At 43.3% G+C, this 27,265-nt stretch overlaps 2 protein-coding genes and 1 non-coding gene across 16 annotated transcripts in view; 1 reads left to right on the top strand and 2 right to left on the bottom strand.

Annotated features, from left to right (window-relative positions):
- The window catches only part of LOC111753255 (zinc finger protein 35), a 28,042-nt gene extending 16,710 nt beyond the window's left edge, over positions 1-11,332 (bottom strand). For 4 of the 9 annotated variants that reach the window (XM_063261013.1, XM_063261016.1, XM_013160130.3 and 1 more), the window contains exon 1: positions 625-750. Coding sequence is in view for 2 of the 9 variants with exons in the window: in XM_023560334.2 (XP_023416102.1) it covers positions 5,923-7,169; positions 9,894-10,035; positions 11,147-11,332 (1,575 nt within the window). In the remaining 7 variants the exon portion in view is untranslated. Of the gene's footprint in view, positions 1-624; positions 7,170-9,893; positions 10,036-11,146 lie in introns of those variants that run through there. The other 5 variants (XM_063261015.1, XM_063261017.1, XM_023560334.2 and 2 more) reach the window with 4 other exon arrangements.
- Positions 11,333-15,416: 4,084 nt separating this feature from the next.
- Positions 15,417-27,265, bottom strand: part of Znf197 (zinc finger protein 197) — a 32,049-nt gene continuing 20,200 nt past the window's right edge. For 2 of the 6 annotated variants that reach the window (XM_023560333.2, XM_063261009.1), the window contains one exon: positions 16,545-23,239. In XM_023560333.2, the coding sequence (XP_023416101.1) occupies positions 20,925-23,239 (2,315 nt within the window). In that variant the 3' untranslated portion in view covers positions 16,545-20,924. Of the gene's footprint in view, positions 16,422-16,544; positions 23,240-24,176; positions 27,054-27,265 lie in introns of those variants that run through there. The other 4 variants (XR_010051571.1, XR_010051572.1, XM_063261011.1 and 1 more) reach the window with 4 other exon arrangements.
- Positions 25,002-25,134, top strand: LOC111753616 (small nucleolar RNA SNORA9). Its single transcript, XR_002788415.1, has one exon. It is a non-coding gene; the product is annotated as a small nucleolar RNA SNORA9 (small nucleolar RNA).

The following is a 27,265-nucleotide window of genomic DNA, read 5'->3' as shown; positions in this document are numbered from 1 at the left end:
ATGGTACCGGGGATCGAACTCATGACCTAACACCTGCCAGGCAGGTGCTTACGAGGCTGAGCTAGATCTCGGCCCAATGTCTGCATTTATAAGCTATTACCCAAGTGCTGTCAAGGCAGCTTTAGGCAGAAAACAAGGCAAGGACTACTACAGTCCAACTTCGGAGCGCACAGACGAGCTCTGTACCCTCCAAAACTATAACCTGGTCTCTACCTTTACCACTCGGGCGTTTTACTAGATGAATACGATCCCTCTATAAGTTTCTAAGCGTCAGGATAAGCTGGGGTTGAGTGGCTGCTATGGGGTCTAAGGATTCCGAGTTCAGGCGTTTGCACCGCGACACAGTACTAGCTTTGGACCACCCACTCTCCACTCAATCTTATCAGTTATTCAACCATTCCCTTTTCCATCTATGTTCCTACTATGCCACGAACGACGCTCGGGTCTGGGGCTGCAGCACAGAGGCTGCAAGCTAGGCGCGGCGGAGTGGCCAGCAGCACCCAAGTCACTGGCGACAGGGACAAGCAGAAATGTGGGGTACGAGGCCAGAAACGACTTCCCATATCAGCTTCCAGCCAGCCTCTCAGTCAGGCACCCCTGGCCTCCCCGGCCCCGCCTGCTCACCGTGAGTGGTGACTGACTCCCTCAGGCCCCTCTGACTGGTGGTGTCTGAGCTCTAACAGATGTGCAGAAGTCCACGACACAAGCTCTACTCTGGAACCAGAAGTCTGGTGGCCCTGCCGGTAGTGCGTCACGATTCTCACACCACCCTCGGTTGTCTCTCTAGGAAGCAGAAACAGCATCTCTATGGTGTTCTGCACGAAATTGAGTTCTTTCAAGTGTAACCTCCAAACCCAGCCTTTTTCTCTTAACTACAATCATCAAAGATAGACTAGGAAAAAAAAAAAAAAAAAGGTTGAACTAGAGCAAAAGAGTACAGGTAACTCTGCATGCATGTAGAATTTAGAAATCAGGGAAGCTGTGCAAAAAGCAACTTATATGAGATGAATGTAAAGTAGAAACTTCCATACAAACTAAAAACTGTTCCAAAAGGAAACACAATAAACTGAAATTTGCAGTGATCAATATACATAAGGTGGTAATAATTACCTCCATCCTATTTATTTGCAAGTTTTAGCCAAGTAAGGAAACAAAGCATAAAAGAATATGGTTATGCGGTATTATTTAAGAATGATCAGACGTGATGTCAGCCAATAGGTGAAAAAGTGGAGGATATGGCCAATATTTTACAAAATTAGAAACTGATAGTGTTTATCATTCTCAATAAAACTAAATTTGTAAATAATCCAATTCTCTTAATTATAAAACTCTTGTTCCTTGGGGCTGGGGATTTAGCTCAGCAGCATAAGCGCCTGTTTTGCAAGCCTGTGGTCGTGAGTTCGATCCCTGGTACCGGTAAATACAAAAAAACAAAAAATTCTTGTTCCTTGTATGGAAATTATGGAAATTGCCAAAATAATGCATTTTAATATCTATAATGACATTATGTAGAGGATTGGTTTTGAGTTTACACTCTAGACTCACCATCAGTATGGATGTGAACAAGTCTCTTAACCACTGACATTTCCTTACATTTCTTTGGAGATTCATCTGTGTACTTTCTCATAGTACACAGCACAGAATATGTGTAACACCACCAACATAGAGGATTGTGCACACCAAAACTGAGGTGGGTTTTTAGCCTTAAAAATTCAAATGAAACTGCAAACCATACCATGTTTCATAAATCCTCTACGTCTACTTCTCAACATGCCCTTGGCCACAGGGCTGTCAGAGGTTTCCTAGAGATGGGACTTGACATGAATTTTACAACAAACTCAAAATGCAAAGCAGGGTGTGGTGGACCACACCTGTCATCCCAGCACTTGGAAGGCTGAAGCCCAATCCTTGAGAGTTTCAGGCCAGCCTGGACTACAAAATGAGCTCAAGATCAACCTTAACTGCATAATAAGACCCTGTTTCAAAAGGACAAAAGACAGAGAGGGAGAAAGAGGGAGAGGTAGGAGGGGGAGGAGGGGGGAGGGAGATGGAAATGGAAATAAATTTAAAATAGGGAAATAGAGAGCTGGCTGGGAATCAGTGGTGAGCTATTTTAGGCACTGAGGGAAAGTTGGGACAAAGGTACTAGGAAAAGTAGCTTTGTGCCCCTAGGCCAGTAGTGGGGAGCTTATGGCACACGTGCCACAGAGGGCTGCCATCACCACACTAGGCTGCAGGCGTAGAGGTGATGCTGGAAAGACATTATGAAATGATCAGGGAATTGCAGTAAAGGGTCCTGACACTTTCCTACATCACATGAGTTTGCTCAGCACTCTGGGATCTAGCACATTTTCCCCAAAGACTATACACCCAATTTTCATGACAAATGACACCTCCTGCATATTTAAGCAGGATGGGCTGGAGGTTTAGCTCAGTGGCATAAGTGAGTGCCTTGGAAGCAGGCAGTCGTGAGTTCGATCCCCAGTATTGATAAAAAAGAAAAAGACAAAAAAAAAAAGATATTTAAGCAGGTGCATCAAGCTGAGATAATGCCTCTGATGAGAAGAGGAATTGTGAGAAGCAAGAATGAATGTCTGTGCCTGGGCAACACTTAAAGAGATACTGTAATCTCATTTTCTGAAAACGTCACAGGTAATTACATAGTGTGACCTTGTATGGGACTTCAGGATTTAGAAGATGCATGGCTTCTCTTCAGGGAGCCTGTATATGTCCCTGCAAAAAGTCACAAAGGTGCAGGGTACAATGTGCATTTCTCGGGGCGTGACAACCTCCAAATTGCTCAACAGGCTTAAGATGCAGGAAGGTCCCCACACTGGATGGAGGAGCTTGTGCGCACTGCCCACACACCTCTGGTGGAGCTGAGAGGGATTCATGGTTGAGTAGATCCATAATGCATGCCAGGGGCTGATAAAAGTCTTTCTCCTGTGCCTCAAGCACCACGCACCATTTCACGATCAGTTTTACCTCACTGTGCTCCCACTATCACAAATCTATTGGTCTAAATAGATTGCTTGGCTCTACTCTTAATGCACATCCTTAGGTGCAGCACAGAGCTTTTTGACAGTGACATCTGGTAACTCTCAGCACCTCTGGGCAGTATATCTTTGGAGTTCCAGCCAAGATAGGAGATGACTCAAAGCACAGGGAAACCCAAGCCAGTGTTAGCAACAAAGGAGTCACTCCTATTAGAAACAGCAAGATCTAGTTTTGAGTGCTATGACCCGCAATAGGCTTAGTTGAGGAATGAGCCCATCTGTCCCGTAATCTATTTGGCCAACATGATTGGGGCAGGGCTGGAGGTCCTCAATGTGGATACAGGTTTTTGGAATCCCAGATCCAAAGCTAAGCACTGGCAGGAACATAAAGTCGTAACACATACATGAAAGTGTGTTATATACAACTTCATTTGTGCACATAAATAAAACATGCATGGAATTCACTTTAATGTGAATATGTGGAGTCACAGAATCCAAACACTTACATGTTCGTCAGGGCACTGAGGGACATGAAGTCCACGAGGTTAGAAATGTCCTTCCTGTTCCACTGAACTTGGAACATTGTAAACACACAGCTCCCCCACATTTCTGTTCACATGCATACTTGGCCTGAAGCCCTACTACAGTGGCTCACACCTGGATTTGCACTGAAATCCTCCCAAAGCTTTAAAAAAAACCACTAAAACCTAGGGATGGACATTTTTTTAAAGAACACTAGAGGGTTCTAATATGTAACCAAGGTTGAAAACTACTACCATACTTCAGAGTGGGTCAGTGATTCCCAGCTTAGCTTTGCATCAGCATCACCTATAAATGAAAACACTCAGCCAATATATTACAATTATCCCTGTATGACTCAGTATTCATGTGAAGCCAAAACCTATGAAGGATCTTAATGATCCCAAACCCTTCAGGATAGACTGGGCTCCTGGTGGGTCCAGTGCACAGCGCTATCCCCAATCCAGACTTATTTTGCTATTCTGAGCTTCCTGATCCTGTGGAAGAAAAAGTCTGACTTGTTCCTAATGTGAGCAGACATGGGGTGTTATCCTTAAGTCCCTCAAGCCCCTAAACTGCAGGAAGGAAAAGGCATTAGCTTTCGGGGTCAGCAAGGGTGTAATTATTTAATATCTACCGTTGAGTCCTTTTGTTTATTATAGTGGAACTGGGGAATGAAGCTGCACGTTTTGGAAAGAATGTGGCAGGGGGAAAGACAAGCTGTCCTCTGTATCCTTCTGTTTGTGAAACTGCTTTGTAAAGTGGAAAACACTAAGTCTTGCAGAAATGAGACAATCAATGCAGGAGATCTCCGCACGAGAGCAGCCCAGATAGCTTATCACCAAGCTTCAGCATTTAGGACACGGCTCCTGCTTGCACAGACACTGGGAATGGAGAGAACAAGACAGACCCAAAAATCAGGAGACCCAATTCATCTCAGATTTGCTGCTTCTGTTCACACTGCCAAAGGAAATCCCCAGATCCATGCCCTCAGCTTCCTCACCTAAACATGAGACTACAGACTCTTCTCAGGCTCCCCACAGGCCTGGTTGGGGATTACAGTTTGAGCGAGCTGCAGGTCGTAGGTTTGGATAAGGCTCAGATATGTGTTACTTGGTCTTGCATTAGAGGACCACTCCCAAGTAACGGAGGAAACACCTCTGTGGTATTGTGCAGATGAAGTAAGCATCTCCTGGAAAGCAGGAGGTAATGCCAGGTATCCTTTCTATACATGAGTGTACACCATGGGAAAGTGCTATGTACACAGAAGGCAGATTACAGACCACCTAGTGCATGGCTTGAGAATTCATTCTCCCAGGAGTAAAGGCTCACTGTAGCAAAAATATCTTACCCTGGCCAGTTTCTTCATTCTTCTAAAGGCTCTCACATCCTAACACCCCTGAAGTATTCAAAAGACAAATTAAGACTTTAGGAATCCCACCTCACCTCCTTCCTCTCCCTTCCCTTCCCTTTGAGGTCCTCTCAGAATTAGAAGAGTTCCACCGTTTCTTCTATCACCACCTGGAATGTGAAAATGGAACCCACCCCGAGCCACTGGCTGAGTTGGAGCACAGTGAGAGGAGAGAAAACCTGGGCGCATCTCAGGCAAGCTTTATTCTTTGACGCTTCTTTCCTGGAGCGGTTAGGTGCATCCTACCCAAAAGGAATGTGATGGGTATTTGTGGAGAGAAGCCATTAGAGGGGGATGTCAATCTTAGCAAATCAGTGTAGCTGAAATGTAGTGACTCCATCAACCCTCAAACACTTGGCCAGGCAAACTGGGGACAGTCAGAACAAGCTTGCCAGGGGTCCCCAGAGCATTACAATCCCAAGGTTCCAGAGGTATAGAAAAGGGAAAAGGCAGTTTCCTATTTCTGTCCACTTAGGAGCAGCAAGCAGCAGGTGAACAGGTATTGTTTGATCCGCTTTGATTGGCTCCTTACAAGTTATGCAGCAGTGCAAGACCTGTAAATGCTCACAGGTGGGCTGCTGAACTGGCAACCCCAGTGGTTTGCTTCACTGATTATCGTGTAACCTGAAACACTAGATCGAGAGGTCCAGATCCCTAGAATCCAACCAGGCTGACAAATTGCCTGTTCCTCAAGCAATTACATTTTAAAAAACAAACTAACTAAACAAGACCGCCCCCCAAACAGGCTCCTCATCAGTTAGTTTTGTGTGACCTATTCCTAGGAAAGCCACCTTCCACCTCAGGAAACATGACTGCCTGGGGAAGTTACAACCAAGTTCTTGCCTTGCCTTGAGCGGCTGTTTCCACTTTTTAACCTTTGAAACACTTATCTTGTGCTGAAAACCCTAAGGACTAGGCTTCGTTCTTAGAACACCCTGGTGTCTCTTCCAGGTTAGCAGTCAGGGCCCCAGCCGGAGGCCGGCCTCTGCTTGGCGGTCACTCCACAAGATGGGTTCTATGATGCCGCATGAGGTGGGAGTTGGAAATGAAAGCTGCCCCACACTTCCCGCACTCGTAGGGCTTCTCCCCAGTGTGGGTCCTCTGGTGCACAGTGAGGCTGGACCTCTGCCTGAAGGCCTTGCCACACTCCTGACATGTGTAAGGCTTCTCACCATTGTGGATTCTCTGGTGAATAAGGAGGTATGAGCTACACGTGAAGGCCTTTCCACACTCATTACACACATAGGGAAGGTCTCCACTATGGATTCTCTGGTGGACAATAAGGCAAGAGAGCTGACTGAAGGCTTTCCCACACTCGCTGCAGTCATACGGTTTCTCCGCAGTGTGGATTCTCTGGTGGACAATAAGGTGTGAAAAGCAGCTGAACGCTTTCCCACACTCTCTGCACTCATATGGCTTCTCACCAGTATGGCTCCGCTGATGCACAATAAGATTTGCACTCTGAGTGAAGGCTTTGCCACAGTCACTACAGGCGAAAGGCTTCTCCCCAGTGTGGATTCTCTGGTGCACGATGAGGTTTGAGCTCCGAGTGAAAGTCTTCCCGCACTCGTTGCACTCGTAACACTTCTCAGTAATGTGGACCTTCTGGTGCCGTGCCAGCTGTGAGCTGTAACTGAATGCTTTCTCACACTCACTGCACTTGAAGGACTTCTCTAAGGAGTGAATCTTCTGATGCACAGTCAGATTGGAGCTCTGTGTGAAGGCTTTCCCACACTTCGCACACACATATGGCTTCTGTCCCGTGTGGATTCTCTGGTGCACAACAAGGTTTGCACTCTGAATGAAGGCCTTCCCGCACTCGTGACACTCAAAGGGTTTCTCCCCAGTGTGGATTCGCTGATGCACAACGAGGTTTGCACTCTGACTAAAGCCCTTGCCACACACACTACATGTAAAAGGTTTCTGTCCAGAAGGGATTTTCTGATTTTTAACAGAGCCAGAACCAAGGCTGTATCTTCCCCTAGACCTCTTACATTTTTGGTCTTCCTCCTCTTTGAAGCTTTCAGGTAACTGACAGTCCTTCACTGTCACTGGTCTGAAATTTTTCTTGTTCCTCTTTATTCTTTGCTTCTTTAACATGTTTCCTTTTTCACAGGCCTCTCCTACCTCAGACCCGTGAGGGTCAGCTTTCTGGATTCTTCCTGATAGTATGAGGAGCTTTTCTGCTTCTTCACACATTTCAGTTTTAGGGACAAGTAACTGTAGGTTCTTGGTTTCAGCACCTAAACCGAGAAACACAAAACACAGAGGTTAAACATTTTACGGCCGGGGCTGGGGATTTTAGCTCAGCGGCATAAGCACCTGCCTTGCAAGCAGGCAGTTGTGAGTTCGATCCCCGGTACTGATAAAAAGTTAAAAAAAAAAAATCCAAAAAACATTTTATGGCCTAGAAAGGAAGCAGGGTCATCAAGTCAGCAAGGTCAGGAAAGATGTGACTTCAGCATCTTCGCAAAATGGCTTCATCCAGGGAAGCGATCCCCTCACATCATGCCCACTGTGAAAGCTCTCCTGCAGGGTCTGTGCCCTGCCCACTCCTGGTAGAGCACTGACTCACAGTCTCTTGGGCATTCCACTTAGCTTTATCAGACACATCCTTCAGCCTCATGCTAGGGAAGCCAGTCTCTAGACCACAGTTTTCCAGGACACGTGATGATAGATCTAGCACCAAGCCCAGCAATGAAGGATATCGGCTTTTCTCAAGTTCACTTTACTACCTGAGATGTGACTGCAGATCTAATTATAACCCACACAGTCATTAGAGGGAGCCCCCACCTGTGGAGGAAGACGTGCCAACTCAGCAGCTGAGGATGCTGGGCAGCAAAAACAGCACAGCATGGGCAGATGGGTTACAATGGATGCCAACAGCATCTTCAACACTGAGAAGCTGCCTGGCACTAACAGTAGGGATTCTGGAGCCACAGTGTGTGGCCTAAAATCTCTGATTTACCACGAACAAGCTGCAAGACTTTGGGCTACTTAAGGTTTCTGTAAGGAGTGACTCCATGTCAGCTGCTCAAATTAAGCACTTTGGGATCTGCTGTGCTTTCAGCCTGACTGGTGGTGGCAGTGTGGTTACAGGGCATAGGAGAAATCAACCGAGGGAATGCAAGTTACTATGGCAACACTCAGCAGTTCTAGCAGTGATTAGAGAGGAAATGGACCACAGTAAGCCCTGACCCCAGTGTCAAGGCAACAGCTTAGTTCTGTGTCAAAGAAAGTTACCCTTACTGAAGACAGAGCCTGTTCCATATTGCCAGAAAATGTGAAAATACCAAAGCATCCTGGAGTTTTATTTTTTTGGTACCAGGGATCAAACTCACAACCCCATGCTTGCAAGGCAGACGCTTATGCCACTGAGCTAAATCTGTGGCACCCTGGAGTTTTAGAATTCAGATTGGTCTCTGTTACTCTGCATGGCTATAGCTCTCTGATGGCATCACCATGGGTCCTGGTGTGAGTAATGCCATGGTCCTATGCGGTCCTTCCCTCTGCACCCCACCATGCTTAGCCCTGGGATGTGCACCTGAGGTGCCCAGAGTTGGTCCAGAGAACACTGTTTACCCTGGAGCTGGAAGTTACAGTTTGTTTCTTCCTGGGGGAAAAAGATTCTCATGGAACAGGTCAGCACCACTCTCAAGCAAGGAGTCTACGGGCGCAGGGCGGAACCAAGCCAGTTACCCAGGCCCCCAGCTTGTTTGAAATGGGCTTTTTCTTTTTTGGCATCACACAGAATTACTGTAACTCCAGAAAAATAACATATACAGAAAAAAAAAAAAAAAAAGAACTAGTCTAGGATTAACTTGAAAGTACATAGCTTAGTTCTAGTATCACTGGCACTTTTCTTTTTATAATGTTTATCTGTCATGTGCTAGGGACTGAAGCCAGGATCCCACACATGTTAAGTACACACTCTACCACTGAGCTGCTCCTTGGCCCCTGTCATTTATAAGATGTACCACATGCTATGTAGGCCAGCCATATTAATTGGCTAAGATGTAGTCTGAGATATAAAACTTTTTTTTTTTTTTTTGTCTTTTTAAGACAGGGTCTCTCACAATGCAGTTCTGGCTGGCCTTGAGCACACTTTGTAGGCCAGGCTGGTCTCGAACTCGCAATGATCCTCCTGCCTCAGCCTCCTGAGTGCTGGGATTATAGGTGTGAGCTACCACGCCCATCTAAAAGGTAATTTAATGCACCTAATTTTAAGTGATTACAAAAGCTGTGTGTTCACTGAAAATTTATTATAGGATTCTAATTCTGTAGTTAGATATTTATAAAGTTGTAAAGAATCAGAGATGTTGTATTCTGTACTTTTAATATAAAGAAATTTGACATGAAGGTGGACCTGTTTTCAAAATTTAATCTGCAAACTTTGGAGCTCTAGGAGCTGAGGCAGGAGTATTACAAATCCAAACCCCACGTGGGCAACTCAGAGACCCTGTCTCAAAATAAAAAACAAAAAAGAGCTAAGAATATAGCCCAGTGCCATGACCTTAGGCTCAATACCCAGAGCCAAAAATTAAAAAAAAAAAAAAGAGCTGAGAATGTAGCTCAGTGGTATTGAGTGCCTGGATTTTTTCCTCCTTCTCCCCAACCCCTGCCACACACACACACACACACACACACACACACACACACACACACAAGTATGCAAATCTGGAGATCTTTTTATTTTTATCTTTTTGATCCCAAGAATTGTAATCACAACCTTGCACTTGCCAGGCAGGCGCTGTGTCACTGAGCCATATTCCTGGGCCTGGAGTTCTTTTATGTAGGGATCACTAAGCTGTGAAATAAGCCACCTCCAGTGCTCCTTGTCCAGCTTTTCCTTACACTTCCCACAGCTCAAACTGCTGCTCCAGCTAGGAAACCAGACACCACCTGCACGTCTGAAGAGACTGAGAAAGCCCAGGGGTCAGGTTCAGAATCTGGGAGCTGAGCCTTACCTAGGAAGTTCAGGTCCCCACAGGTCTCCAGCGGCTCACTCTTGACCAGAGTCCCTGGGAAGGAACAGCTGCCACGGGCTGCAGCAGGAGCCTCCTGTGTTGCTTTGAGGACCACTGCCATGTCCCAGAACATGCTGTGACCCTAGAGACAAGCAGGCATAGGTGGTTCACGAGGGGACTGATGGAGGGGGTGATGTGGTGACCGCTTGGAGGGTGAGAACATAGTGTCTATCCTGGAGCCTACGAAACATTAAAAATAATGGTTAAAAATGGAAAATGAAGCTCGAGCACCCCCGTCAGAGCCGAGCAAAGAAGCACGCATGGCACCTTGATTTCACCCCACTGCTTACACTGGCATCCAAGTTCAACCTGCCGAGGCAGACATGGGAGATTTGTCACAGGGGAGGCCTGGGCCCTAAAGGTCAGAGTAAGGTCCTGATCATGCTCTTACAGGTGGTTCTGGGGACCTCTGCCCTCCCAGGCAGGCCACAGCAAGGGGCCAATTTGGGAAACAGGAGAGCCAAGGGTACACAGCCTAACTGTGGAGCCCACAGCAGTGGGAAATGCAGAATCTCAGGGCCCTCAAAAGGCCTGACTCAGATCCGTGTGCAGTAAGACTCCTGGCTGATGCCTCTGCACATGAAGGTTTGGGAAGTACAGGTTATAACTGTCCAACTCTGCAACCACCTGCAGAGGTTTTTTTGGTTTTTTTTTTGTACCGGGGATCAAACTCATGACTGCGCATTTGCAAGGCAGGCCCTTAGGCCACTGAGCTAAATCCCCAGCCCCTACCTACAGAGTTTTAAAACATACAGAAATCAAGTTCTCATCTCCAGATTATTGTTTGTTTGTTTCTCTTTGAGGCAGGGTCTCACCAGGAGTTCTGGCTGGCCTTGAACTTACTATGTAGCACAGGCTGGCTTCAAATTTGAGTGATCCTCCTGTCTCAGCCTCCCAAGTGCTGGCATTATAAGTGTGCACCATACCTGGTTCACTCCCAGATTCTGACTGAGTTAGAACAGTACAGCATGAACATCAAGAGTTCATAAAAGTTCCCTAGGTTCTGCATAGCGATATCTGACAACCACTGAGTTACAGAATGTGTTGAGTGACCACCAATGAAAATGGAGCACAAAGGACTAAAGGATAGGGCCCCAGCCAGGAAACCACACTCTGGCTTTGAAGGCAGAGGAGCACAGACCCCAGTGAAACTACTTAAGGCTTCAGCTCTCTCCTCCCAGACCACTATTTACCTTTTTCTCCTCTTCTGAAACATCAAAGCCCGGTTGAGGGCTCTCTCCTGGGGTCCGGACCTTGATGTTCTCAGCATGCACTCGCTGGCCAGATGCGAGGACATTTTCATCCTCTTCCTCCTCCTCTTTCACCTTCACTGGGGCCCAAGGTGTTAGGGCCACAGCCTCTTTCAATTCGGCAGTCATCTTCTTGCTGGGCAGGGCAACTCCTACAGCAGGGGGCTGCCCAGCAGAGATCAAGCCCCATGGAATCTAAAAGCTTCAAAAGCTTGTCCTGGAGTTTCTTCCCAGGATGGGCACTGCCTACTGAGAAATCAGAAAACGCTCTTAGCACCAAGCATGGATCTGGCTGGACGCTATGTTGGCCCACTGGCCAATTTCACCAGAGCCCGGCCCGCGGCCACCAAAGCATATGATATGTTGGACTCCTCCATTCTAAGCAGGAAGTGGGTAAACTGTAAATGTGTAATAGCTAATAGCTTATTATTTTTCTCATTAAAAAGTTAATATGACTTAATAGTAAAAGCCTTAAAAACATAAAAATCAACTCTAGCCTATTTCCAAATAAATAAATAAATAAACAGTAAATACTATAGAATAATAGGTATGTCCTTAAAGGGAAAATCTTTAGAACCATACTCAAAATATTATGATTCCCACAAACTTTTTGTTATGGATTATGGGGTATACTTATTTTCAAACTTATCAGCCCAGTGACATTTTAAAAGAGATATTAAAACACATACCTTTCTTTATTACCAAGAATAAAAAAAAAGTAAACAACAAAATCCTAAGAAAAACATCAGCATGTTAAGAGTGGGTGGTTATTTCCAGAAAGTACAATTACTAGTGCTTTTTACGGTTCTTTTCATTTGATTTTTACATTTTCCACATCTCCTGAATATCTGTGAGACCAAGTAGTATACTTAAAACTAAGTAATCTTCTGTTTACATTCTTCATGCTTATTTTCAATTGTTACACAATAATTTGTAGTAGAGATATATTTTCACTTTCCTTGAAAAAGAATCAATTCAGAAATACATACATTTAAATGTGTGTCTTACCCACACCCAGCAAATACATACACAGTGTGATTATATAGTGTGATTAATTACTAGCTGAAGCAGGCACCTGCTATGGGTGATACACTATATGAAATTGAGCTTAGAAGTTTAAGTTACTCATAGGGAGCCAAGGTCTTTACTTTGTAACCATCTTCAGCCTGTGCAAGAGAGCATGGGGATTTTGTGACTGCTACACCCACCCTAATAGCTTGCTTACAGTATAAGTGAGAAGAGGCTTATTCTCCCTATCTCCTCTTGCTGTCTTCTGCCACCTTCAAGTGATGCCCCTGTGCCAGGCTACCCTACTTTGCAGCCAGCTAATTATTGACTAAAACCTCCACAAACTGTGAGCTAAATAAATCTTTCTTTCCTTAATTTGGGTGTCGGGTATTCTGTCTCAGAAATGAGGGAAAAGCAACCAAGACAGAATCTGGTATCAGGAGTAGGGTCATCAATGTGACTGTATCTGACCATGTGGTTCAACAGCCTTTGGAAATGGTGTGTGGGAAATTTGGGAAGGTTCAAACATGTCTGAAAGAATGGAGCTGGAACATCTTAGGTTGTTTCTGTAAGGGAGATACTGGTCAGAGCTCAGAAGACCAGAATGCTGGTAGAAATGCTGCTGGTAGCTGGGCATGGTGATACATGCCATAATCCCACACTCAGAAGGCTCAGGCAGCAGGATCATTGCAAATTTGGGCTACAAAATGAGTTTAAGACCAGCCTGAACTGCATAGTGAAACTCTGTCTCAAAGAGACAGAGACAGAGACAGAGACAGAGACAGAGATTCTGCCAATAAAGATCAGACATTGGAGATTTCTGCAGGAAAGAGTGCTGGACTCCAGCTTATGTATGTTATGGCTTGGCAAAATCTTTGTCTATATTTTGCTTGTGTTCAGAGACTTTGCCTGAGACTAAGATTAAGATCAGCAGACTAATTAATCTGGCATAAGAAATTTCAAGGCAGTCAAATGTTGAGGCAGTTGGCATGGCTATGGTTGGGGGCTTTTAGCCAGATTAATGTTGAGAATCAAAAGTAAAGAGCCCAGAAGGGCGATTTAAAATGTGAGTCTGTCCAGAAGGGAAGCTCCAGTAAAGATGTGGTCTGCAAAGATACAGCACAGGCAATCTCAATTATTGAGAAGAAATAAGAGAATATAAAAGATGACCAGAAGACACCACAGGAAGCAGAGTCTCTACCCTTTGCAGCTTCAAAAATGCAAAAGTGAAACACTTTGCTTTGAGGAAAAAACCACAAAGTATTATGTTCCAACACTGCAGTGGCTGCAACATGTTCCAGAAAGATAGCAACATAGAAAGTGTTCCTCAGAACTGGATTCAGAATGCTGAGCAGTCCAGGTACTCGACCCCTACAGCCAAGAGAGAGGAAAAGTCTTTTTACTTCAGCTGGCAGGAAACCTTAGCATCATCCAGGTGGTGCTGGTTTTAGATACATGCAGAATGCAAAAATTATGGGGTTAAAAAGGCTTCTACCTTGATATCATGATGCCTGGGAGGCCAGGAACTGTGGTCTTGAGGAGGGCATTGTATGAAGCTGTGAGTGTGTAGTACAGTAGAAACCTCAGAAATTTGGAAAAGCCAAGAATGTAGATCATCTAAGGAAAGGTGCAAGCAGAGGGCAAAGCAAGCCTAAGAGACGCAGTAGGAGCTATAACCACCAAAAGTGCCATAGGGGAGTCTGAACTCAAAATTTGCCACAGAATGCTTCAGATGCTGGACGTGAGACTACAGGACTTAAGATCTGTTCTGCTGGATTCTGGACTTGCTTTGGTCAAACACTTTGGATCCCTGTCTGTGCAAGAGGAGGGCACAGAGACTGTAACTGCTGTACCTACCCCGATAGGGTAGCAGCCTGCTTACAATGTAAGGGAGAAGAGGCTTGTTGTTCCCCACCCCCACCTTTGTGCTCTTGCTGTTTGCTGTCTTCTGCCACGTTGTCTTCTGTCACCCTGAAGTGCTGCCCCTCTGCCATGCCACTCTGCTTTGGAGCCAATTCATTATGGACTGAATGCTCTACAAAATGAAAGCTAAATAAACCTTTCCTTCCTTAATTTTGGGTGTCAGGCATTTTGTCTTCACAACTTATTTTTCTTTTTTTTTTTGTCTTTTTCCTTTTTATCGGTACCAGGGATCGAACTCATGACTGCCTGCTTGCAAGGCAAGCGCTTATGCCGCTGAGCTAAATCCCCAGCCCCCACAATTATTTTTCAAAAAACATATTTTATTTTTTCTTGTTGAGACAGGGTCTTGTTTTGCAGTTCGAGCTGGGCTTTAACTTACTTTGTAGTCCAAGCCTATCTTGAACTCACAAGGATTCTGCCTGCCTTAGCCTTCTGAGTGCTGAGATTACTGGCAAGGACCAGCAAGCCTGGCTCTTAGAAACGTACTTTGGATTACATTTTTACGCTGTTCAGCCACCTACACTATTTATGAACTACACATTTCACAATAAATGATCTTGGTGAATGCACAGTGTGTACATTTCTCTTTTTGACATAATAGTCTAAAATATGGCTATCATTTAATTAAATATACCTTTTCAAATTCTTTTGGTACCAAGAATCAAACTCACAACCTCGCGCTTGCCAAGCAGGCACTGTGCCACTGAGCTAGATCCCCAGCACACATACTATATCCTATTTTTTAAAAATATCGTGTTATCTGCTTTACTGCTTCTATTATTATTTGGTGGTTGTTGTTACTTTTTGGTTTTTAGAGACAGGGTCTCACTATGTAGTCCAGGCTGGCCTTAAACTCAATTGATAGCCCAGACTGGTCTCAACTTTCAGCAATCCTTGTGCGTTGGCCTCCCAAGTGCTGGGACTACAGGCCTATACCACTTTGCCCAGCTACCACACCCTATTTATGAATCACTGCTTTAGTAAATGAAGTCTTAAATTTTCCCAGTTTCCTTTCAGCCTTTGTCCCTTCCTCTCTTTTGAAATCTTCCTGCTTCAGCCTCTTGAGAGCTCGAATTACAAGTGTATGCCAAACCGGGCGTGGTAGTTCACATCTGTAATCCCAGCACTCGGGAGGCTGAGGCAGGAGGATCATTGTGAGTTCGAGACCAGCCTGGGCTACAAAGTGGCCAGCCTGAGCCAAATAGCAAGACCGTGTCTCAAAAAGACACACACACACACACACACACACACACACACCACAAAATCCCATAAAACAAGTGTATACCAAGCCTGGGTCTCCCATTTATTTTCTTAATAATGGTAAAATTATTTTGTCTGCGCAAATATTTTCTTCTGTTGCTTTATGACTTAGAATAAAATATAGAATCACTGGTTTAAGGAGTTTATGTTGGTACATATTGTCAATTGCTTTCCCAAAACACATCAAGCAACACCATTAATAGGATCCCGAGATCAGCACTAAACCAACAGGGTTTTTCTGTTTATTTTAGTTTCTGAGTCAAAAAATTTTACTATTCTAGCTGATTATGACACCTGAATTTTTATTTCTGTTTGCATGTTTTACTAGAAAAAACGTGCTAAACGTTGCAGCTCTCCATCGGCAGCGCCTTTTGCAGCTCCTTACGTGATCTTACTCTTCTTCCTGACTTGCTGGCAACACTCTGCAGGCTCTGACTTTCTGGAGATTGCTGTGGCAGTACTCAATGCTGTAGTTCTAGCCTTTCCTCAGTGACCAGGAGGTCCGCACGCCCGTGCATCTGGTGCTTGCTCACAGGACAGGTCCGCCTTCCATGCTGTCGCGGTCACTGGGTTTGAGTAAGCGGACCTCCGCCTGGCACACAGACCCTCAGACTAGGCCACCCTGCCCGCGTCCGTCCCTTCCACCCCAGGATCCCACGGCATGAACCGCGGCAGTGGGTCGCTCTGGCGTCTCCAAGCGTGTCCTCACACAGCTCGGCCCCGGCAGGAGAAAGCCAGGAGTCACGGTGCTGCGGCCCATGGCCCGCCAAGGCGTAGGCCGGGTGCATGAAGGCCGCCTCTCCCTTCCAGAGCCCGCCCACCGCCCAGCAGGCAGCACAACCTACCGTGCCAGTCGCCGGCCGGCTCCGTCAAGAGTGCAGTCCTCTGGATCTCCACTCTGACCGGCGGGAGAACAATGAGCAAACAGGAAGTGTCGCGGTGGGCTTCCGCCTTCCGTCAGCCAACCGGCATTTCTAGGCATCTCGGAGGACCCTTCCTCTTGGTGACCGTGCACAGTCTCCGAAGCCTTTAGGAGGGAGAGAAAGTCACGGGAGAGGCAAGAGTGACTTCCCAAGGCTGGCAGGGGAAAGAGGGTCCTTCGAAGAGTGTGCACCCTAGGCCTGGAGCCACAAAGCAGCAGTCCTGGTAATTTCTTCGCAAACATTTTATTTTGAAAATATCAAACTACAAGAAAGTTGAAAGAATGATACAATGAATACCCGTATCCTCCTCTGGGCTCAATGATGAACATTTGTGTTTGCTTGTCTCTCCATACATACTTAATGACACTTTTTGAAAGCTATAAACCTCAAAACACTTCATTCCAAATTTTCAACAGGCATATCTTAATAATACAGTATTTTCCAAGCTAACACCACCACCACGAGTAACGAACTTAACAATGCTTCCTAATACCACCTAATGTGCAGACATTCAAATTTCTCCAATTGTCCTAAAATGTATTTAAAAAAAATTTTTTTTCTGAAAGTGTCACAACACTGTATGCAATTAATGGCTAGTTTTTCATGTTTTTTTAAATAAATTCACAGAAAGTCGCAGAGATAGTACTCTTCAATGTTACTGCTTGATTTTATCAAAACCAGGAAATCAACATCAAGTATGATATATATATCCTATCATTGTATTACATTGTGTAGCCACCATCACAATCAAGATGCACAACTGCTCCACTGTAAGGAGACCTCACGTGATGCCCTTTACAGCTGCACCCAACCCTGTCCTCTCTCCCACTGCTCCTAACCTTTGGCAACCATTAATCTCTCATCTCTGTAGCCTGTCATTTTGTGGATGTTATGAAAATGGAATAGTACAATATATAACATTTTTGAGATAAGTATCTCCTCAGTATCAATTTCCTTGAAATTCATTCTGATTGTTGTGGCAACCAATAAGTCATTCCATCTTATCCTTGGGATAGGCATACCAGCATTCGACTGTCTGATAAAAAAAGAGAATCTAGGCTGCCTAAAGATTTTAGGCCTAGGGGCTGGGGATTTAGCTCAGCGGCATAGGCGCCTGCCTTGCAAGCAGGCAGTTATGAGTTTCATTCCGGGTACCGATAAAAAGGAAAAAGACAAAAAAAAAAAAAAAAATTAGGCCTAAAACATAAAGGTACTACGAACATTCACATAAACAAGTTTTGGGGTGCATATGTTTTGATTTCTTGGGACAATCAGGAATGCAATTCATTGACTTATGTAAGTGCACACTTGGTTTTATAAGAAACTTCCGATGTATTTTCTAAAGTTGCTGTATCGTTTTACATTCCCATCAATCGTTTCTCCACATCCTTGCCAGAATCTGTATAACCACTTGACTTCAGCTATTCTGATCCATGCACAGAAGTACGGTGGCACCTTAGCTCATAAGCACACTTGTTTGCAAATGATTTTGTTTGACAACAGAAGCATGGCAGAACTTTGTTGGTAAACTCCCACCATCAGGCAACAAACATGACTGTGGCTATCTTTTCTGACAGAAACAGAAATGTGGGCATCTTTTCCAAAACTGCAGAAAAAAATTAACTTCATGAATGAAGGCAATGCTGTTATTTCATGATTGTACTTTGCATTTCTGTACTGCTAATGATATCAAAGATTTTTTTATTTATGTATTTACCACTCACACAAGAAATGTCTTTTAGGACTGTGTACATTCTAAATGGATGTTTACTGTTAAATGTAATGTATCTAGATATAAATTCAGGACTGATCTGTATTTTCTCCCATTCTATCTTTTCATCCTCTTAGTATTTTAATTCCGATGAGGTCCAATAATTTTTCCCCTTTTATGAAATGTTTTGTGTCACCTATGTGTTCTTTGCCTAGTCACAATCCTGTCCTAGTCTTGATCACACACCAAAAAGGTTATCCCTCCCCCACTAAATTGCATCTGTACCTGTCAAAAGCAAATGGATATTAGTGTGAGTGTAATCCTGGCTCTTCAAATCTTATGTCTCATTAGGATATTTTGAAAGTGATCTCCCTCAGCAACTTTCTGTCTCAGGGAAATTTTCACATGCACAAAAGCAGAGGTCAGTAGTATAGAGGTCTCTTAGTACATATATCAAGTTTCAATGAGGATCTTTTCTTTTTCTTTTCTTCCTTAAAGAATCTGATTTTTTATAAAACACCTCACATTGTGGATTTGTCTGGATTCTTAGTGTCTTTTATCTTGCTCCTCTGGGTCCTGAATTTCCTGTAAACTAACAACTATGTTTAGAAACAAATTCATGAATTTATTTTTGCCTCATTATATGACATGAAGAGGCACAGTATGTGGGCTTACTTTTATCAGTACTACAACAGAACTCAGGACCTTACACTTAGCAGGCAGGTGCCTATGCTGCTCAGCTGTATCCCTGGCCAGTCTTTCTTTGGTACTGGGAATCAAAGTCAACCTCATGCTTACAAGGCAGGCACTTGAGCCGCTAAGCTAAAGCCCAGGCCTGAGGCCAGTTTTGTCAATGTTAAGTTTTGTTACTTACAAGGTAAATTTCAGCTTTCTCCTTTGCTAAAGTATTTCTGTTCCTGTGTAATTACTATATAATCTGCGATGAGTCTTGTACTTGCAGAGATATGAGGCATTTTCTTATTTATTACCTCACAACTTTGCAAGGTAGGCATCATCCCTGTTGTCTGACCAAGGAAATCAAGGTTCTAAGAACTAAATGATTTGTCCAAGCAAGACCCAACTTATCTAGGTCTTTAAACTGTGAGCACCTTCTTTCTCCTGTATACTTGCAATCTAATGAGGAACCAGTCCCCAAACAACTCTGAGCTGAATTCATATTTAATCAACCTATAACTTTTATATAACTAGTATGAGAAAACACAATCCTGAGATTTATATGTATATGGGGTTTTTTCCTCCTGAAAAACTGGAGTTCTCATATTTGGTTGTTCTGGTACCAGCAATTGAACTCACAGCCTCTCACTTGCCAGGCAGGGGCTGTGCCACTGAGCTATATCCACGACCAAAATTTGAATTTTAAGAACTATATGAAGTACCCAGGGATTGAGCTCAGTGGCTTAAGAGCCTACTTGACAAGTGTGAGGTACCGAGTTTGAGCCCCAGTACCAAAATAAATAAATAAATAAAATTACATGAAGCAGGGGACAGGAATTTAGCTCAGTGGCACAAGTGCCTGTTTGGCATGTGTGAGGTAATTGAGTTCAATTCCCAGTACAAAAACAAACAAAAAAAGAATTACATGCAACTGTCAACTGAAGATTATCTGTTAATGTCCCTATTAAACACCCAGCAGAGCTAGGCTGGATGATGTGGGTTGCATGGAGTACTGGGTAGTGCTTTCCAGAGACTGTTATGCACTGCCTTCATCAGAACAGAAAGGGATTGGCTCTGGGCGTCATAAACATTCTCGGATAGAAGGGAATTTGTTTCATGAAACCTGAAGGTGATGATTAAACACTGATCAGGATTGAGATCATCAGCTCAGGGATGGGGTTATGAATTTCAAAGAACAATGAATGCAAGACAGGACCTCCTTCCTTTTTCATGCACTGTGTACACTAAGTTTCAGAGACTGAAAAGCAAATTCCTTGACCTCAGTGTCAACGGCTGGTCATTAGTATTTTTTCCATAAAAACAAGGTAGGTGTATTATGCATTAACATTTTACAGCCATATTTAAAATTTTTTCTTAGAATACTAAATTGCAAAATTAGCTATCTACCATATTCATAAAAATGATATCAGAGGTTCACAGAATTCCTTTCATTCTAACAAATGACTTAATGAACAAATATGCTCTGATCTAGACTCTGACTGCACCTCTTCTCTCCAATTTTATTGACAAGTGAACGATTTCACAAAGGTCCTTTACTTAATGGTCTCAACCATCTTGCAAAGGAGGCATTATGGCAACATTTGACTAACAGGGAGATTGAGGCTTGGAGGCAGATTTTGTGAGTGCATGTGTCTTTTTGAGACAGGGTCTCGCTATGCAGTTCAGGCTGGCCTTGAGTTCAACTTGTAGTCCAAGATGCTCTTGAACTCGCAATGATCCTCCTGCCTCAGCCTCCCAAGTGCTGGGATTACAGGTGAGAGCTACTACACCTGCCTGAGGCGATTTAATATCATCACATAGTAATGGAAAAACTTAAGAACTCAAACTTAAGCCAGGTATGGTGATATATGCCTGATATCTTACAATTCTGGGAGGCTGAAGCAGAAATCACAACTTTGAGCTCAGCCTGGGCAATTAGTTACTGGTAAAAGTTTTAAAAAGTGGGGGATGTCACAGCGCAAAAGTGCTCTAGATTCAATCCACAGTAACACAACACGCATGCAAGCACACACGGACTCCAGCTCTTCTGATTTTAAACCCAGGGTTCTGTCTAGGTTGTTCTCAAACAGTAAACTCCTGCCCCATCAATTACTCCAACAGTTATTTTGCAGGAGTCCATTGCACTTTACATGCTTCATTTTATCCTTTTATGTGGTGCTAGGCAAGTGCTCTACCACTGAGCCTCACCTGCAGCCCTCCACTAAATTTTCTGACCCTCTACTTTGGGCTCACTAGTGTTTTGTAGCCAGAATTCCTCTTCCATATGCACTTTTTGCTGAAGATGAAGGTTTGATGTCTGACAGAATTCTTCCCCAGTCTCACCACATTCACATGGCTTTTCATCTGTGTGAACTTTCTGATGTACAGTAAGGTTTTTTCTTTGCCTGAACATTTTACTACAATCATTACACCCATAAGGCTTCTCTCCTGTGTGGATTCGTTGGTGGCCGACCAAATTCCTCTTAGAAGTAAAGGATTTCCTACACTTCTCACACTCATAAGGTTTTTCCCCAGTGTGCATTCTCTGATGTACAACAAGATTTTTATTCTGACTAAAGTCTTTTCCACACTCACTACATTTGTAAGGTTTCTCACCAGTGTGGATTCTTTGATGTACCATAAGGTTTCGACTAGAGGTAAGGACTTTTCTACATATATGGCATTCATAGGTTTTTTCCCCACTGTGAATCCTTTGATGTTCAGTAAGGTTTCTGTTGTAGGTAAAGCCTTTCCCACACTCATTACAGGCATAGGGCTTCTCACCGGTGTGGATTCTCTGATGGGCTATCAGGTTTGAACGGTAACTGAAGATTTTCCCACAGTCATTACATTTGTAAGATTTTTCTCGGGTATGAATTCTCTGATGTCCAATGAGGCTTTTCTTCAGAATAAAGCATTTGCCACACTCATTACACTCATAAGGCTTCTCACCACTATGGATTCTCTTATGTTCAATGAGATTTCTGTTTGAGCTAAAGGCACGCCCACACTCACTACATTCAAAGGGCTTTTCTCCAGTGTGGATTCTCCGGTGTACAAGCAAGCTTGAATTATAACTGAAAGCCTTTCCACAATCCTCACATTTGTATGCTTTCTCCTGGGTGTGCAGTTTCTGATGGACCATGAAACTTTTGCTCATGATAAAAGTTTTCCCACATTCCTGACATTCATATGGCTTCTCTCCATTGTGGAGTCTCTCATGGTCAATGAGGTTTCTGCTAGAACCAAAGACCTTGCCACAGTCTTTACATTCATAGAGGTTCTCTCCAGTGTGGAACCTCTGATGTAAAATAAGGCTCTTCTTTAAAATAAAAATTTTCCCACACTCATTACACTCATAAGGTTTCTCTCCATTGTGCAGCCTCTGGTGGTCAAAGAGGTAGGCGCTCTGTGTGAAAGCTTTCCCACACTGTGTGCACTTGTAGGGTTTCTCTCGGCTGTGCATCCTTTTGTGGTCAATGAGATTTGACTTAGCACTGAAAATCTTTCCACATTTTTTACAACCAAAAGTTTTCTTTTCTGTGTGGACTCGCTGGTGTAAGAGGAGGCTTTTACTTCGAATGAACACTTTGCCACACTCTTTACATTTGTAAGGGTTCTCTGCACTGTGGAGTCGCTGGTGGTCAACAAGATACGTGGTCTGAGCAAATGTTTTTCCACATTCGTCACATTTATAGGGTTTCTCCCCAGAGTGGATTCTCTGGTGCAGAATGAGGCTCTTCTTTAGAATGAAAGCTTTCTGGCACTTGTTGCATTTGTAAGGCTCTTCTCCTTTGTGGAGCCTCTGGTGGTCAGTAAGGTACCCATTCTGGGAGAAAACCTTTCCACACTCATTACATTTAAAGGGTCTCTCCCCTGAGTGGCGGCGTAAATGTATAATCAGACCCGAGTGCCTGTAGAAGCCCTTTCCACACTCCTTACATTTATAAGGCTTCTCCCCTGTATGGATCCTCTGGTGGTTCAGGAGGTAAGCACTCTGAGAGAATGCTTTCCCACATTCATTACACTTGTAAGGCTTCTCCCCAGAATGGTTCCGTAAGTGCATTCGAAGGCTTGAGCGCTGAATAAAAGCTTTTCCACATTCCTTACATTTATAAGGCTTCTCGCCAGTGTGGATTCTCTGATGGTTTAAAAGATGGGAGAGTTTATTAAAGTGCTTACAACATATGTCACATTTATAAAACTTCTTTCCTTCAGTACCAATTACGCTTTCAGAAACAGCTGAACCTAAAGCCAAGTTTCCTCCAAACTCCTTCCCCTCCTGGTCTTGTATTTCTAGTGGAGTCCTTTTCTTCTTGTCTCGTTCACGAACGAAGACTTTACTCACTATATCTACTCCTTCTCCAGTTTCATTTTCCAACTGACTCGGCAAAGCCTGCCATTCAGACTTGTCCTCTAAGTCAAGGACATGGGTACCTTCCTGAAGTCTTTTTGATGCTCCTCTCTGAGAGGCTGCTCTTTCAGAAACAGTCCGCTTTGGCGTCACCTCCTCATTCTCCACCAGTGTCTCCCATTCTGGTAAAAACAATTAAAATACAAATGTTATCATATTCCTGTTTGAGAATTCAGACCTTTAACTGGGTTAAAAATCTGCTCGACGTATATACACAAAAATTGTTTTTGTGGTGCTGGCAACCCAAGCCAGAGCCTTGTACATGCTGGCAGCTGCTCCAACGCTGAGTTACATCTTTTGTTCCAAGTAGAAAAAGAATACTTATCACATACAGAAAGCAGCAGCGGAACGCGACACTGACGGAATGCTGTAAATGAATTAACATAGAGCTAGCTGACTTCTAAGCTGTCTGTGTTCTGGTAGCAAATGGAAAAATACAAATAATGCTGAGAAAGGGACGAAAATAAGAATTAAAGCGTGGACATGAAATCTGATATGAATGGTTCGGATCTGAAGTTAAAAAGCTAGATAGAGCCGGGGATTTAGCTCAGCAGCATAAGCGCCTGCCTAGCAAGCATGAGGTTGTGAGTTTGATCCCACGTATCAAAAAAAAAAAAAAAAAAAAAAAAAAGCTAAATAGAGCTGGAAGACTATTTTTGCTTGTTTCTGGGAAGAACTCTTTGGCTTAGAAACAACTGAGTTTTTCTTTTCTTCATATTAGGAAGACAGCAACTTTAAAATGGAAAAGTATGGCTTATACACTATAAAAGGCAATTTTTAATTTTTGAAAAATCAAATGCATACTTTGTAATTAATTGAAAGCAATTAACCTACAGAAAAATTCATCAAAAGCAATATAATTCTTAGAATTCATATTATGACTCCACATAAGTTACAGAAATTTTAAAATAATTTCATAAAAACATCTTATCTCTGTTGGATTTTTTTTTTTTTTTTGGTCTTTTTCGTTTTTATTGGTACTGAGGATCAAACTCATGACTGCCTGCTTGCAAGGCAGGCGCTTATGCTGCTGAGCTAAATCCCCAGCCCTCTGTTGGATTTCTTTTTTTTCTTTTTTTCTGTTGGATTTCTTAATTAGACATAAAAGAAATACAGGATGGAAAGGAAAAAATATAGGCAATAAAAATAGTATGAAAACATTAGAAAATGAGGTTGAAACAGTTATCTCCAAGGTTTCTTGTTACTGTAATATTCTTAAACATTTTTAAATGTGGAACTATTTTTAGGAAACTGTTTTAGAAATTATTATTACTATTATTATACTGGGGGTTGAACCCAGGACCTTCACACAGCAATTTAGAAAACATTTTTTTAAATTATGACAGAGTCTGCCTAAATCATTAAATTGCACTGGTTTGTACTTTCAATACTCTTGACTTAGTCTCCCAGTGTCCTGGGATTACAGATATGTGCTCCCACACCTGGCTTGGAAGCTTATTTTTTCCCCTTCTCTCCCTCTCCTCGTCCTTCCCTGGAAGTTTACCTTTAAACTACCCAAGGGAGTCAGTTTACCAAATTATCTAATAAGTAAAGTTGTGTTAATAACACGAAATCTTCTTTGAAAATATTATCTTTTTTCTACTTAGTGACAAAATATTTAAGTCTAAATTTATTTCAGTGTAAGCTTCTGTAAGTGCATGAGCACAGTGAGTATGGGAAATACCCATCAACCTGAGTTGCAGACATTCTTAGGGCAGGCCACGGTGTCTCAATGATGAGGTTTGGGCACAGCTGCCAATCACACGACCCACTCGGCTGGCCACAGGCATGTGCATGCACCTCAGGCCTATCCATTACTGCACCCTCGGTGTCCCTGTCACAGTGATTCCTTTAAGGAGAAGATCACTGTGGAAAGGAGGTTCTTAGTAAGCCTCCAGCGTGCTTGGATCTGGTGTGAACCTGTGCATTCCTAAAGCGCTTGCTAGAGCAGCTTTGAAATGGTTTGAGGCCTTGCCCTGCTCTATCCAGAGCAAGGTAATAGAAATTTCAGACAGTTGTCCACTGCCCTCCAGATCCAGTACATCTCAAAAAGGCAGCTGCTTGCCATGTATGGTTAAGTTAAAAGCAAATAAAATGTAAAGCCCACTTTATGGTTCACATAGCCACATCTCAGGTGCTCAACAGCCATGTCGAGTGAGTGGCTTGTGCAGACCCAAGGGACTTAGGAAGCTGTTGAGCATTTACTGGGCTTGGTGCAGATTTTATTATATCCTTAAAACAAGCTTTACGAGAGCATGAAGTGAAGCGCGGCAGGGGTTGGGGGAGCCGAAGCAGCAAAGCAGAGCACAGCTCCAGGAGCTCTGCCCAAGAGGCCCTGACAGTCAGAAGGCCGACCCAGAAGACCTTGGCGCCACCCTATTGGGCGCTGAGAATAGGAAGCTGGGGCTTTGAGTTATCAGCATGGAGTGGTTTGGGGAGCCACACACATGGGCAGCCCTGGGGCAGAATGGTGTGTCCAAGACTGCCCGGCCAGGAACCGCAGGTGATGGCTTGATGCCAGGCCTCTGGGCCCATGGCCTGTGCTCTTTTCCAGGATGCCAGCTGAGGAAGGAATCCACAGCAGGAAGGAAACTCCCTGTATGTTCCTGCCTTGGTGTGAGGGCCACTGGGGACGTTGAGAGATGGACTGGCTTGGAAGGGGACAACACAGACTCTGTGTCGCTGGCGATGCGGTTACCTATCTCTAAGGTCAGGACTTCCACATACTTGTCTCTATAAAATAAAATTAAAAAAAAAGAAAGAAAGAAAGAAAGAAAGGCTCTTCTTTTACTTACATAAGGAAGCAAGCGGACGTGTTACAAGTGGCTAAGTCAAGATGGAAATGGTTAAGAAATTAGCAATTCTTGAATAGTTAATTAGCTGGTTAAGCAATCTGATGTATGAATCAGCCTACCTATGAGCCTATTAAACTTTGGGAACTTGGTTAAAAAATGTCAGGCTCGTTAGTCTCAACAATCTTTGGAGCCTGTAAGAAACTGGTTTCCTCACCTCAAATTCCATTTAGCCCTCATGAGCCCCATCAGTGTGTTACCATTGTCAATGACCTTTCCAAACGGTAAATTTGATCATATGGCTCTCCTGCTCACAACATGTAACTCTGCACTGCTTACAAGACAAAGCACAACTGATCAGCTGTCCAAGCAATGTTTATTTGAGATTAAGTCTTCTTAGACTCTGGTATCTCCAGATTTCAGCATGGCAAACCACTCATGTTTCCTGTTGCCTATTACTACTCATGTCCTATTTTCTTCGCAGATTGATCTACTCTTTGAAAATCACAACATGCCCTCCATCTACATCATTAAAAACTAAAATCTGAAGTTGTTCCCACACATTGGCACTGATCTGTGAATGATTCTGTGCCACAAAATTAGGTAGCTCAGAAGACGTGCTAAGTTCCTGGAAAGCCACAACTGCTAAAACGACTCAACAAGAACCATAAAATCTACTTAGGTCTATAACAAGTAAAGAACCTAAAACAGTTTAAAAAATTACTCAAAAAGGCCAGACCTAGTTTGCAAACTAGGCCAACTGTATCAAACGTTGAAAAAAATTAGTACAATTTCTTTTAGAAGTAGAAATATTTCCCAACTCATTCTAAGGCTACTATTACCAGATAACAAAACCAAAGTCGTGACCTAAAAGGAAACTACAAATGTATCTTAAGAATGCAGTTGTAAAACTCAAGAAAATAGTAGCTATTCAAATCCAGCAATACATAAAGAGAATTTTGTGTTATAAAAAAGAGATTTATCAGAGGAAAACAATATTAGTGTAACACTAAAAATCAATTAATATAACAAACTATGTCACTAGAATGAAGAACCCGAACCATAATTTTCTCAATTTAAATACTTTCACAAAAAGCATTTAGCAACATCCAACAGTGCTTCATGATAAAAACAGTCAACGAACCTGGAATAGAAGAGAATTTCCTCAATCAGATACAGGGCATCTAAAAAGCAAAACCCAAAACCCCCAAATCTAGTATCATACTTAATGGAAAAAGATGAAATATATTCCATGTAAGAACAGGACTAAGCCTGTCTACCCGCATCACTTCTGTTTAACGTGTACTATAATGCCAGCCAGGACAATAACCAAGAGAAGAAAGTAAAAGACATCCA

Source organism: Cavia porcellus, unplaced genomic scaffold, assembly GCF_034190915.1.
Source record: "Cavia porcellus strain 051 isolate PalLab524CR breed Dunkin Hartley unplaced genomic scaffold, mCavPor4.1 scaffold_14, whole genome shotgun sequence".
Lineage (NCBI taxonomy): Eukaryota > Metazoa > Chordata > Mammalia > Rodentia > Caviidae > Cavia > Cavia porcellus.
This window is presented reverse-complemented; position numbering and strand designations above follow the sequence as displayed.